The sequence below is a fragment of the Periplaneta americana genome, chromosome 1 (genome assembly GCF_040183065.1).
Source record: "Periplaneta americana isolate PAMFEO1 chromosome 1, P.americana_PAMFEO1_priV1, whole genome shotgun sequence".
Lineage (NCBI taxonomy): Eukaryota > Metazoa > Arthropoda > Insecta > Blattodea > Blattidae > Periplaneta > Periplaneta americana.
The window spans coordinates 194,384,936-194,399,194 of NC_091117.1; the positions used below are offsets into that span (position 1 = coordinate 194,384,936).

At 32.7% G+C, this 14,259-nt stretch overlaps 1 protein-coding gene across 1 annotated transcript in view; it reads right to left on the reverse strand.

Moving 5' to 3' along the window:
* LOC138705942 (organic cation transporter protein-like) overlaps nt 1–14,259 on the reverse strand; it is a 67,216-nt gene that overhangs the window by 28,847 nt on the left and 24,110 nt on the right. Inside the window, exon 2 of the mRNA XM_069834753.1 lies at nt 1,099–1,339. Coding sequence (XP_069690854.1) covers nt 1,099–1,334 — 236 coding nt within the window. The 5' untranslated portion in view covers nt 1,335–1,339. The remainder of the gene's footprint in view (nt 1–1,098; nt 1,340–14,259) is intronic.

Below are 14,259 nucleotides of genomic sequence, written 5' to 3' on the forward strand. Positions count from 1 at the left end.
TTGACGGAAATTCACATTGCCATTATAGTTTTCACTAGGGGGCGGATTCATATGCACTAAAAACCGGCAAAATATGCATACACGTATGAACTTAAAAACTACGATATATGCACTAAAAATAACAAAATATGCACTCTTAAAAATTAACAATTTACTTTTATTGATGGTTTTTCTGTTATACAGGGTTAGTTAAAAGTCCCGCACCACCTAAATAACTTTGAAGCATACGGTTCAGTGACATGAAAAGCTCTTAATGAGCACTATTCAAAAATTAAAAAATATATTGGGTGTTCCATTTAAAATAAGAGAGTTGGAGTTACTTCCGGTTAAACCGGAAGTAGAAAAAACTTGGTAATACCATTACTGAGTTCTTAGCATATGGTTATCCTCACATACCAAGTTTCATGTCACTGAACCGCATGCTTCAAAAGTTATTTAGGTGGTGCGGGACTTTTAACTAACTCTGTATATAAGAATATTGAGACACCAACAGTTGCTAAAGTTGCGTGTCGTTCAACCCACTGCTTAAGCAGTACTCTTCTAGCACATTTTTCGTTAGGCATCTATGATAAAACTAATTCAAAATGAATAATTTTCTTGCAGCTCAGCTGTCCTAACATTTAATGTACTCTACACACTGTCGGAGTTTCTAAGACCTCAATATAATAAAATGAAATATTCTGATTTGCCACGTTGGTAAAAAAAAAAAAAAAAAAAAAAAAAAAAAAACAGGAAATTGCATTACCGGTATCGTGCCTGTATTATTGTTGGCAGGTGGCGAAATTCGAGTTTAGCGAGTGCAAAGAAGCTTATGAACACTTCCTGCTCCAATCATATTGCAGCGTTCTGGTAACAAAATCTTAAGCACGTGTGCAGCAGATAATAAGGTGGCTTCTTGTTTTGAATAACTGTTCTTTTAATCACAACCCCATCCGTCATAGCATTCCAATATTGTAAATTTTCACAGAGTCAGCAATGCACTCGCTTTGTTGATTGCCAAGGATTTGCCCAAAATGATTCACCGACAACAGTGCACTGTCTGCATGTTGACAGATTGCAATAAATAAAATAATGTTTAATAATAATTAAATCACGTACCCTGGGTTACTGACGTTCCTGATCTGGTCTGCAGTCCAGTTAGTGTATTGCAATGCGGGCACGTCACACCAGTGCTCCAAACTCTGTCCCCAGAAGACGTACACAGTGAGATGGAAGGTGTTCACCATGCTGGGCGTGCTTGCTAAAAGTACCACCATCCACAACCATGATCGACTCTGTCCAAGCTGCTCCACCGCCTCCTCTAGCCCATCATCTTCTGGGTCAGAAGTCCCCATGCTGCCTGGAAATATGCATACCTTGTATTTCCCACTTAAATTCCCAGCACCATCATAACACTGTCCGCGAAAATTATGAATATTTAGTCCTAGTCTTAATAAAGCGTCACTGATAATAGAGACTAGTCCCATCTGTTGCTGACATTTCGTAGAAACCGATGAAGTGCTCTTGAATTTCCAGTTCTTTAGAAATAATACGCATACGTATCGACACTTGCTCTGTTTTCGCCACGTCACTCGTTTCATCCATGAGCAGACCGAAACACCCCGCTTCGTGAATTCCATTAGCCAACGAACGAAGCACTTTCAATGCCATGATTTCGAGCATTTTGTTTTCCGCGTCGTGTGACACCCACCTAAAGGTAATCTCTATGAATAAATCGCCTGAGTTGTGGTAAGTCTTCATAACGCAATTTCTAAAGCTGATGGAAATTACTTGCTTTGCCCTTATCCCCGCGGATTGCTAGTCCCTGCTTTGATAAATGTAACAACGGTGAGAATAGTTTATGTATGGCGACACGAGAATTTTGGCAAAGATTTTACAAGTAAATAAAAAAGCTAGATATTTGCATTGCTTCATGCACTCATTGAATTTAATAATAGTAATAATAATAATAATAATAATAATAATAATAGTAATAATAATAGTAATAGTAATAATAATAGTAGTAATAATAATAATAATAATAGTAATAGTAATAAAAATAACAATAGTAATAATAATAATAGTATTAATAATAATAGTAATAATAATAATAGTAATAATAACAATAGTAATAATAATAATAGTAATAATAATAATAATAGTAATAGTAGTAATGATGATGATAATAATAATAATAATAATAATAGTAATAATAATAGTAATAGTAGTAGTAATAATAATAATAATAATAGTAATAGTAGTAATGATGATGATAATAATAATAATAATAGTAATAATAATAGTAATAGTAGTAATAATAATAATAATAATAATAATAATAATAATAATAGTAATAGTAGTAATGATGATGATAATAATAATAATAATAGTAATAATAATAGTAATAGTAATAATACTAATAGTAGTAATAATAATAGTAATAGTAATAATAGTAGTAATAATAATAATAATAGTAATAGTAATAAAAATAACAATAGTAATAATAATAATAGTAATAATAATAGTATTAATAATAATAGTAATAATAATAGTAGTAATAATAACAATAGTAATAATAATAATAATAGTAATAATAATAATAATAATAATAGTAATAGTAGTAATGATGATGATGATAATAATAATAATAATAATAGTAATAATAATAGTAATAGTAATAAAAATAACAATAGTAATAATAATAGTAATAATAATAATAGTAATAGTAGTAATGATAATGATGATAATAATAATAATAATAGTAATAATAATAGTAATAGTAGTAATAATAATAATAATAGTAATAGTAATAATAATAATAATAATAATAATAATAATAGTAATAATAATAGTAATAGTAGTAGTAATAATAATAATAATAATAATAATAGTAATAATAATAGTAATAGTAATAATAATAATAATAATAATAATAATAGTAATAGTAATAATAATAGTAATAGTAGTAGTAATAATAATAATAATAATAATAATAATAATAATAGTAATAGTAGTAATAATAATAATAATAATAATAGTAATAATAATAGTAATAGTAGTAATAATAATAATAATAGTAATAATAATAATAATAGTAATAGTAATAATAATAATAATAGTAATAGTAATAATAATAATAATAATAATAGTAATAGTAATAATAATAATAATAATAATAGTAATAGTAATAATAATAATAATAATAATAATAATAGTAATAGTAATAATAATAATAATAATAATAATAATAATAATAGTAATAATAATAATAATAATAATAATAATAATAATAATAATAATAATAATAATAGTGGCACAAGACAGTATGAAGCACATTACAACTTGCACTCAAGATCTAATAAATATGATAAGAGAGTCCCGAAAAGGTTGAACTAGTTTAATTCTTTAAGAGATAAAAATGCACATGGCTCAGAACAAAATTCAAGACCGTTTTGTCCAACGCGATTCACTGTCAGGGCCCTTAGCTTAAAATCTCTGACAGATAACTATCAAGACGTTCTTTTGTTCCTTCCAAATTTTTCTGAAAACAAAGAAAGTGTTGCTGGTACTAAAGATTCCGGTTACCTAAAACTACTTGAGTCATTTGAACATTTTGCTTATTTAAACATGATGACACAAGTATTTACCACCCCGGATGCAACAAATATAAAGCTACAAAGTGTAAACCTTGATTTCCATGAAGCAAATTGTCTCATTCACAATTTGATAAAAACATTCCAAACTGTTCGTGATAACTATGAACTATGTTATGGGACAAAACTACAAGAAGAGCAATACTTTTCAAATCGTACTGAAAGGAAAACCGTTAACTCCTACATCCTTGGAGATAAATTTAAATATTTCAAGCCTTGTTTGCTTCGAACCTAATACAGTTAGACGCGAATGGACTTCCCAATTGGATAGAGCATGTTCAGAATATGCGGAAATGATATAAAACTCGATTACGTCAAGAAGTGGACTTAATACGTTTTGAAAAGTACCTCCTATGAGCTGGACCTGTCAGAACCAAGGACCCCGAAGCAAAGGAAAGTGTCTCGCCACCTAGACGATCCTCAACACACACAGCATGAATTTAGTTACGCGAAGGAATATTTTAGGAGTAAATTCTTTGAACTTATAGAATGTGTGACAGCATCCCTTAAAGAGCGTTTCCTGGAAAGGAACATTTTAAATACAGTAGAAAACTTTGTTATTGGAGAAGATGACGATGTCAGGTTGTGTTTTCGATTACGACATAAATGACTATGAGATCTTACGGTTGCAGAGAAATATGATGTGTGATAGTGCTGCAATGTTGTGTGTTGAACTAAGAAATTTTGGAGATGTAGTTAAATTTCTAAAGTCACATGTTATTCGTGAAATAGTGCCTGAGTTAATTAAATTTATACGCCTTTAACTATGTTGGCTTTCACAGCTACAGCCGAAAGATCTTTCTCCGCGTTGAAAAGGCTAGAAACATTTCTGCGTTCAACAATGTCCCAGAAGCGATTTAATCACATTGCTATTTTAAATATACACAAGGATAGCGCTGAAAAGTTGGATTTAGAGGATGTTTGTGTCGAGATTATAGGAACAAATGCAGCGAGGAGAAACACATTTGCAACTCGTCGTGCTACGTAGTGGTGAGCCCATATATTGTTTTATATTATATTACAAAGTCGAATCGTAAATTTAAGAAGTTAATTGTAAACTTAAATTTATAACTTAATCACAATCTTGTTATTCACAGGGCTCCACAACTCTTTATCACGGTTTAATTAAGTTACTATCTGTATTCGGTTATTTTTTTATCGACTTACCTATCAAAAAGATTGTCAGATCTCTAATTTTTCTGTCATTCTATATTTTATAGCATTCTTTGTTGTGAATAGACATACATCATGATTCATGTAAGGGAGAATTTGATATTTTATTGTAATTCAAAATTGAGGATGTAGCTACAATAAGGGCCCATAGCCCCATAGGCTCTTTTTCCGGAGAATGCATAAATCGATTCTCCGTAGTTTCTTTGTTATACCCACAAAGTTTCGTTGAGAAATGTTGAACAGTAATGCTGATAAACCTGTTTATTTTAATATATTTTATATGCCCTGGACTGTTTTTAAAAATTTCAACTCTATATATCTCAGAACAGCATTTTGGAGTATGGGCCCTTATTGCAGCTAAATCCTCAATTTTGAGCCCACCCAAAATTTTTCAAAAGTTGGCGGCAGTGTATATACTTGTAAATTGTTCCCTGCTTATCGGCCAACTATCAACATGATTATGAAACTTCTTCCCTTAAAATAGAAAATCCTTTTTCGTCTTTTGATACGGCTTCTTCGTCTTCTGTAGCTACGTCATCTGAACGATTCCTTGTCTCATATAAATCTTCTACATATTTCGACCATCTGTTTAGTATTCCTTGTTTGTCTGTTATTTTATTTCCGATGTCGTCTTCTATCAACCACATGGATTTCCTGTTCTTATTTGTGAAATCCAAACATTTTACTTCGAATCATATCTTTCTTTTCTCTCTAGATCCTCTATTTTTTCATATTTCTCTTTCATTCAGTTTTCCTTCGCTTTATCAGTTTCTCTTCTTAGTTTGTTGTTTAGTTTCCTGTAGTTTGTTCTACCTTCTTCTGTTTTGATGTTTTTCCATTTGGTATTGGTAGTTCAGTGGAAAACTCATCTGCCTGTTTATCATAAGAAGTAAAACAAGGTTGTTGAATTGATGTGATATATCAAATTTCTTTAAGGTTAATGACAGTATTTGTAGGTTTGCATTACCGGTATATACCTCCGAAATGTCTAGTGCCAGAAGATTAAGATGTTTCTTGCGTGACCAAGCTGCATATCTCTGTTAAAATCATTATTATGACATGTAATGTAGAGAAACCTTTACGAAACCCAAATTGGCTCTTTGGCCACAACCCCTTCCTTTCCACATGAAACTGAATCCTGGTATTTATGATGTTTCGCAGTATTTTCCAGATGGTCCTGCTGAGCATGATTGATTGGTCTGAAATCAGTAGTATTAGAGCCTGTGGCATTCGGTTTCTGGATAGGTATGACATAAAATTTGTTCCATGACACCGGTGTATCATCTGTTCGAAGTATCTTCGAGTAGCACGTAAGAAGACCATGTAAGATTTGATTCGGTAAATAATTTAACATAACATATGTAATTTCGAAGGCATGTTGGGTGCGATAAGTATAATTAATACAATTTTAAATATGTATGGGTCGTTTTTCCAAACATATTTTTTAATGATTGTATTTAAACCAGAAATCATAAGTGTTCATTATGTGTCATTGCTTCTATGAAACCTGAGGATTCCATACTCATGGCGAAAACGTTCTTCGGTCATTATGTACCATCTTATGTCATAATTTAATGATTTGAATGGTTGATTATTGATAAGTAATTCTGACAGTATAAATCCATACATATTTAAAATTGTAATAACATATGTAATTTTGTCTGGACTTTGCGATGCCTTTTTTCTTTTATTTTTTCAGAATATTTTTTATTTGCAAACTGTTAATGGCATCTGATAAATTGTCATGGGGAACTCCTTATGTGTACTGTTATGTTGAGCCATCTGTGGCGCTTCATCTGACTCTTGTGCAGTGAGTTTGAAGAATGTTTTCTGCATGTTTCTATTATGTTGAATGTTACTGAATCGGCCTTATGTCTATTTTTAAATCAGCAGATTCGTCTTCATATTGTGATATAGCCTAAAGCTACGGTTTGGCTACGACGATCTTCGTCGAACGAACATCGCCGACGATTGAAATCGCCAGCGGTCATCGTCAGAGAGTGGTTTCTTTACCGGCGAACTTCGTAGATGAATAGCAAATTGTTTTATATAGTTGATCATGTCTGATCAGCTGATATGTGGATGACAATATGATAATGTTATAATATAAGTTTTGCCTTGAAAAATAAGTACGGATCTTTAAAGTAGTTAATGTCATGTTTAGAAATAGATATACAGAGGGGTGTTTTAATTCACTGATATTAAGACATCTTGAAAATGAACCCATCAATTTTAAGGAATATTTCAGACTTTCTCCCGAACAATTTCATTTTGTTTTAATTTCAATTGAAAATTATATTTTAAAATTACCCACAACATTTATTCACAAACCAATAAGCCCAGCTGAAAGATAAGCATAACTTTAAGGTAAAACCAATTATATAAACACTTTATTTTTACTTCTTACAATGTTATTTTTTCATTTAGGAGCATTTATTTAGGAAATAATGTTACAAATAAAAAAAAGTGAGGAGGTTGTTGCACTTCTCTCCTTTGCTCGGAATTCCACTTCACTTACTATTTCATACTGAAACTTTTGCTTCAGTAGCTAAATCTGCCGCATCGTGTGTGTGTTCTTCCATTATGAATCACTTTACTCAATTGTATTAACAGTTCTGGTTGTTACAAAATATAAATTTGGTATTGTTTACGTTGGTTCTTCTTTTTGGCTCATGTCGAACAGGAATTTGTGTTTAATTAATTAATATCTCGTCTTCATTAGTGGAGAAATTGCAGAAAGATTTCTGTTTTACCGCCATTATGGTATTATGATGTATAAATCACATGTTATTAAATGATTTAATTCATGACCTACTGTAATTTTACGACGATGTTCGTCGAACCCAGCGACGTTCGTTGACGTTCATCGCCGTAAAGAAACCAGGCACATTCATATCAACGGAACAGAATCCCAGCGCAGATCGCCAGCGATGATCGTCGGCGAAGATCGCCGTAGCCAAACCGTAGCTTAAGTATACAATGTGTGAATTTTGGGTATTATGTTTTCCATAATAACTTTTTGGTCTGTTTAATTATTTAGTGACTCATTTGGCTCTGTTTTTATTCACCACAATTATATTGACTTTTTTAATCTAATAAATTTAGTGCGTGCTGTTTTCATCTATTAATGCTATTCATAATTTCCTTGTTCCACCAGAGAGGTTTAAGTCTGGACGTAAATACTCTATCTACTGTATTATGCCTGGTGATAGTATATTCCTCCAATATTGATTGTAATGTGTCCGTGAATATGTCAATCTCTTCCTCTCTTTCTATTACACGCTATTTTGATACGGTAGTTTAAGTGAAAATTGGAAGTCGTTATGGTTAAATTGATTCCTGTTCGGGTTCTGTATATATAGACTTACTAGAATATGAGACTTAAAAGAGGGCCACTGATTTTGTGTTGAACAAAGAGATCCAAAAATGTATATTTGCGGTAGTCACGTGTATGCTGGATGGATTGGTTAAGGATGAAATAACCAAGTATTATATAGGATTTATTAGATTGCATGTTAAAGTATGATAATAGTTTCAAAATGTACGTATGATATAATTAAAAACGAAAAAAACTTGCAGCCCTCAAATTAACACTTTCAAATTATTAGTGAAATGTTGAATTCTCCATCTTTTTAGTTCACTAATGCAATCAGAACACCTGGAATACCATGTAATGTAGCCTACTTGGATATAAATTCAAGTGAAAAAAAAAAAAATCCGAAAAAAATTCAGAATATGAAATTCGCTATAAAACGACGCAATAGTAGTAATTCGCGAATGTGTTTATATTTCGCTATTAGAACTCTATTTCGCGATTTGTCGTGATTGTTTTATTCGTTATATTATTAATCAGAATCACTTAATTCGTAAAGATTATTAAAAATCTATTGTAGCCTATATCTATTATGTCGTGATTTTCGCGATCTCCATAAATACCCGTATATTTTGTAGCAAGAAGGCCGTAACATAATTTCTTTTTAATTCATTGCTTGCAACTATCCCAGAAATTCAATAGAATCACTTTCCATATTTGCTACGTGTAGGCTATTATGTGATCAGACTACCACGTGAATTGAATTCTTAAATATTCCGTGTCTTAAATTTCGAAGTTAGCCACCGGCTTAGCTCATCGGCTAAGGCGCTTGTATGCCGATCCAGAGTTGCGCTCGAGCGCGGGTTCGATCCAGGCTTGGACTGATTACCTAGTTGGATTTTTCCGAGGTTTTCCCCAACCGTAAGGCGAATGTCAGGTAATCTATGGCGAATCCTCGGCCTCATCTCGCCAAATACCATATCGCTATCACCAATCCCATCGACACTAAAAATAACCTCGTAGTTGATGCAGCGTCGTTAAATAACCAAGTAAAAACAAATTTCGAAGTTGGTTAACTCATGTTTATGTTGACTGGCTTGTGCTCATGAGAGAATATCATTGGTCAAATATTCGTGCGTTTTTTTTTTTAAGCGAAACGTGAAACGCTGCAGCAAGACCGTTCTTTTATTACATTTGCTTTGCCTTCGCTGCAGCAACCGTACAGCAAATCCAAATACCGTTTTACGAGTTTGCTGCACGATCCATCATGGCGGAATGCATGTTTTGGTCTTTTGCAACATTTATTATTGTTAAAATCGTCTAGTAATAATAATAATTTCATATCATTATCATGTAAGTCGAAAATATTTAACGTGTTCGGTTCTTTTAAATTTAAATTTATTACTGCAGTAATAGAAACCAATATTAATTGTCCACCATTTTGCAGTCAGCTGGCCGAATTGCGTTTTTTTTTTACCCTCATTTTGCCGCAGGAAAGGCATAAAGGCCTCCCCAAACAGACGCGATACGGAATGCGTTACGATTTCGCGATAACGCAATATCGCACTATCGCGAAGAGGTGCCCAAACTGGCGCGTCCGCGATATACGATATTCTAACGTCCCCAGCCAATCAGAGTATCGTAATGGGTGACCACATATGCGGATTTTAGTTTTCCAGCCACAGCGCAAAGACCAGTTACCTTCAGCAGGTGTATATCACTTGTGCTCACAGATTGCGATTTCGGATTACTTGTAAACGAACGTGGAATTTTTTATTGAGTTCGTAAAGGAAAATCCGTGGCATGGAAAAGGAGAAGAAATGGAAGGAGATAGCTACAAAGTTAGATGTAAACAATAAGTGCAATTATTTATTTATAATTTGATGTCATACTGGCTTGTAGACTTACGCGGGGTTTACGCTAGAAAATAAAAAACTGTCGCAAAAATGCACAAATGAAAAAAAAATTATTTGTGCAAATTGCAAAATGCTTGTACAATATTATAAATAATTGTGCAGAAATATAAAATTAATAAAGTATGTGGAAACAAAAGGTTATGTAATTTGTTTGTCGGAGTTTTATTACTTTCAATAACTTACCACACTCTAGATATACTTATGTACGTAAATCATTAGACGTAGGTATGTTTAGAATAAAATACTACTGAATTTACTTCACATTAAAATTCGTTATTTTATGGGTACTCTAAACATAGAAATTCTTTACTAGTAGGCTCTTCAAGGTTAGCAGAGTGCTAAGGTTAGTTGTTGAACTAAGGTATAAAATTAATCTTTTTCTTCCTTTGTGGCATTTAACTCGTGAATCCACAACCTCCTCCAACAAAAAGAGCAGATTAAAAAAAAATAAAGTTTATAATCGGGTAGGCGTACTAGTTATTTATTTCACGTTCTTGGCAAAGAAAAGCTAAATCATCACTTTATACCTTTTTATATTGTTTATCTTAACCATACATGACTACCATGGACTGACCTGCGCCTGCTTTGCCTGCGACGATCCTCATCCAAGAAAGAGAAGTTCCTCTTCCTTTGAAGATGAATCCATAAATGACACACTTCAACCCAGCATCAAAATAAACGCGTGGCGTTCTCGCGTTCTACATCTCCGGGAGAATAGAACGCAAAATCGTCGCGATCTACTTGCTGCGATAATAACGCATATTGCGATAATCGCGTGTGTGTGAACACAATCATTGAACGCAATGAAAACATTTATCGCAAAATCGTAACGCTATCGTAACGCATTCCGTATCGCGTCTGTTTGGGGGAGCCTTTACGCTTTAAAAAACGCACGGATAAACAAATGACATCAGAATGTGAAATATCTACTTTACACATTGTTATTGACATACATATCGATATGCATAGCCATTTCCGTTCTTGGTTTATTGTGAATAAAAAATATTCACGCTTCCCGTTCTCGTTTTGGTTCTCGTTTCCGGTTTATTGTGGACCAGCCTTAAATTAAGTCATTAGGTATTAAAGGCGAGAATACAAATCTATTTGGATGGAGACAGAAGCTATTGACGCGCAAGCGAAAATAACTCATATGTAAACCTTTACTGGCGTGTAAGTTAGAACATTGCATGCAACGTTTGGAACAGTTAGCGGTATTCTAACTTTTCAATGCGCCAGTGGCGACGCATGCGCCAGTAGAATTTCTGTTGCACGTGTAAACACACACTTTTGCATCGCCTCGCCAGTATTGATTGTATGTATAGTGCACAGTGGGCTGATTCCTTTTTCATCAAGTCTTGTAAATTTAATTTGTAAGAATGCGTAAGTGGAGTTCTGAGAAAATAATAAAATTCCTTGAAGTGTATGAAAAATACCCATGTTTGTGGGATGTGCACTCTAGCTTTTATAAAAGCCGAGACGCCAGAATAGACGCTTATGAAAACATGGCAAGGGAAATGGAAATTGATGGCTTTGGAATTGTCGAGGTAAAGGCAAAAATACGTTCCATACGGAATGCGTACACTCTGGAATTAGGAAAAATAACAAAAAGCAGGAAATCTGGTGCTGGGACAGATGATATCTACAAACCTAAAGTAGCATGGTTTCCAGTTGCTCATAGGATTTTACACAAAGTGGTGCAAATGAGAGAAACACAGTTTTCAGAAATTGTAAGTATTTTGTTTGTATAAGTAAACATTACACTCTTAATTTGTGTAGTATAATTAAAGACTGGAAATTTAAGACAAGCGAATTGCCATCTTCAGGAAAAATTAGATTTTACTATGTATGCATGTTACATGTCTGTGCCAATACCATATTAAATGGACTGAATATGTACTTTCTCCTCTCTCCATGATATGAATGCCAAACATGGTTGTTGTGCTAAAAGATGAAGAAAATCAGTGATATTTGGTACTTAGCCCTTTTCACAATTTTACGTTTCGAATGAATATTATATGTTTATACTTTGTTCAGTTTCTGTAACTGCCCTTTAAAACAAATTTACGACTTGATAGTTTAAAATAAATTTGTTTTCTCTTATTTTAGTAATGCAAGATGATTAAAATAATACTATTTTTTTTTACAAATATTTCAAAGTATGTGTCACAACGTGCTTAGCCTTTATTGAATTTCCAATCTTCAATTTTAGTTTGCCTAGGTACATTATTTTATTGCTTGCGAATCGTTCCATTAATGTATTAAATTCAACAGTCATCCTTGAATAACTGCGAGTCACATTTCAGATCAGTCAGATCTCTCAGTCTTGTCACTTTCACTATATTCTTATCATTTTCATTTGCCAAAGTACAGCTCCATTGGCCATAAATCAATCCTCTGAATTATTCCTTAATTCAGTTGCATTCCTTGAGTATAGTGAGGATCGCGTAAGAGTAGTTCCTAAAGGACTAATTTGGCCTTCTCTTCAGTGTTGCCAACTAATACCAGGTATCACCAAAGAGAGTAAAATCACAATACCATGTACTATAAAAATAATAATAATGTGTATGTATGTATTTATTAACACTACAATTGGGTATACACCCTGTGGCAGTGATGTATAATATACAATAATTACAATTACAATAATACAATAAGTACAGCAATAATAAAAAAATGAAATAAAATAAAATAAACGTAAATTTATTTCTAACTATAAATAAATAGGTGCAATAAACCTAGGACTATAAATAAAAACGTAAGCAAAAGTAAATCTAACTTATAAGTACTTCTATTTCACCCAACTATTACCAATTTAAGTAATTACATATCACCTTAATTAATTACATAGCAACTTAATTACATATCATCTTAATTAATTACATATCACCTTAATTTATTTACATATTAACTAAATGACATATTATCATCTTAATTAATTACATATCAACTTAATTAATTAGATATCAACTCAATTAATTACATGACACAACTTAAATAATTACACTGCACCTCCAATTTTATTACATTTTCAGTCTAATCTTCTCAACCTTTCCTTAAATGTATTGATTTTAAGAGGACCACCCTGAAAGACTGCCGCAGGTAAGCTGTTCCAATATACTATTGTGCGGTTAACAAAGGAAAATTTTGCCACGTCCGTTCTTTGTTTTCTACATTTAAACTTCCTAATATGATCAGCCCTTCCTAAGTATGATGGTGTCACTAGTCTAGCATTGATGTTGGTCCATGCTTTGTGTCCCATTTGTGCCTTGAACATTGCGGTCAGTCTGGTTTTTCATCGCCTTGATTTGAGAAGTTCCCACCCTAAGTCTTTTACTATCTCTTCACCACGTCCCTTCCCCATTTTGACATATTTTGCTGCCTTGCAGTGGACTTTTTCTATTGAATCGATTTGGTTTTGTCTGTATGGATCCCAACCTACTGCTCCATATTCCATAATTGGGGGAACAAGGGTTTTGTACGCTAATTCTTTTGACTTTCGGTTAGATTTCTTCAGAATACGCATAGAGAAATGTATTGCTTTCCAGGCTTTCCTTGTGGTATTAGTGACTTGTTCCTCCCAACCCAGTTTGTTACTTAAATATATACCTAGGTATTTACAAGTGTTCACTTGTGGCACCGATGTACCATTCAGCTGATATCCGAGACAAATTTTTTTATGCGTTCTATAGGAGGATATTGATTTACTTTTACTGACATTGATTTTCATTTTATTTTCTGTCGTCCAGGTTTCAATAACGTTAAGATCGTTTTGTAAGGCGGCGATATCGCATTCATCATTAATTTGTCTATATATTATACAGTCGTCCGCGAATAACCTTATCTGAGACGTAGTATTTCTATTTATATCGGTTATATATATATAAGAAACAATAGAGGTGCAAGGACCGCCCCTTGAGGCACGCCTGATGTTACATTTCCTAGTTCCGATATTTCTTTTCCTAGTCTGACCTTTGGGTCTTGTTCTCTAAGAATTTATTTATCCATCTCTAAGAATTTAAGAATGATAATAATAATAATAATAATAATAATAATAATAGACTAATAATAATAATAATATCGTTATTATTATATAGTATTAACAATAACTATGTCTTGCTTATTTACTAGGCCTACATCTCATCTTTATGTCGGGAGGTGTTTTCTAAATGGTTCAATAATTTGTGAAAGAGTAGGCCTATATTTTCCTCCTGGACCTCTCGCACAT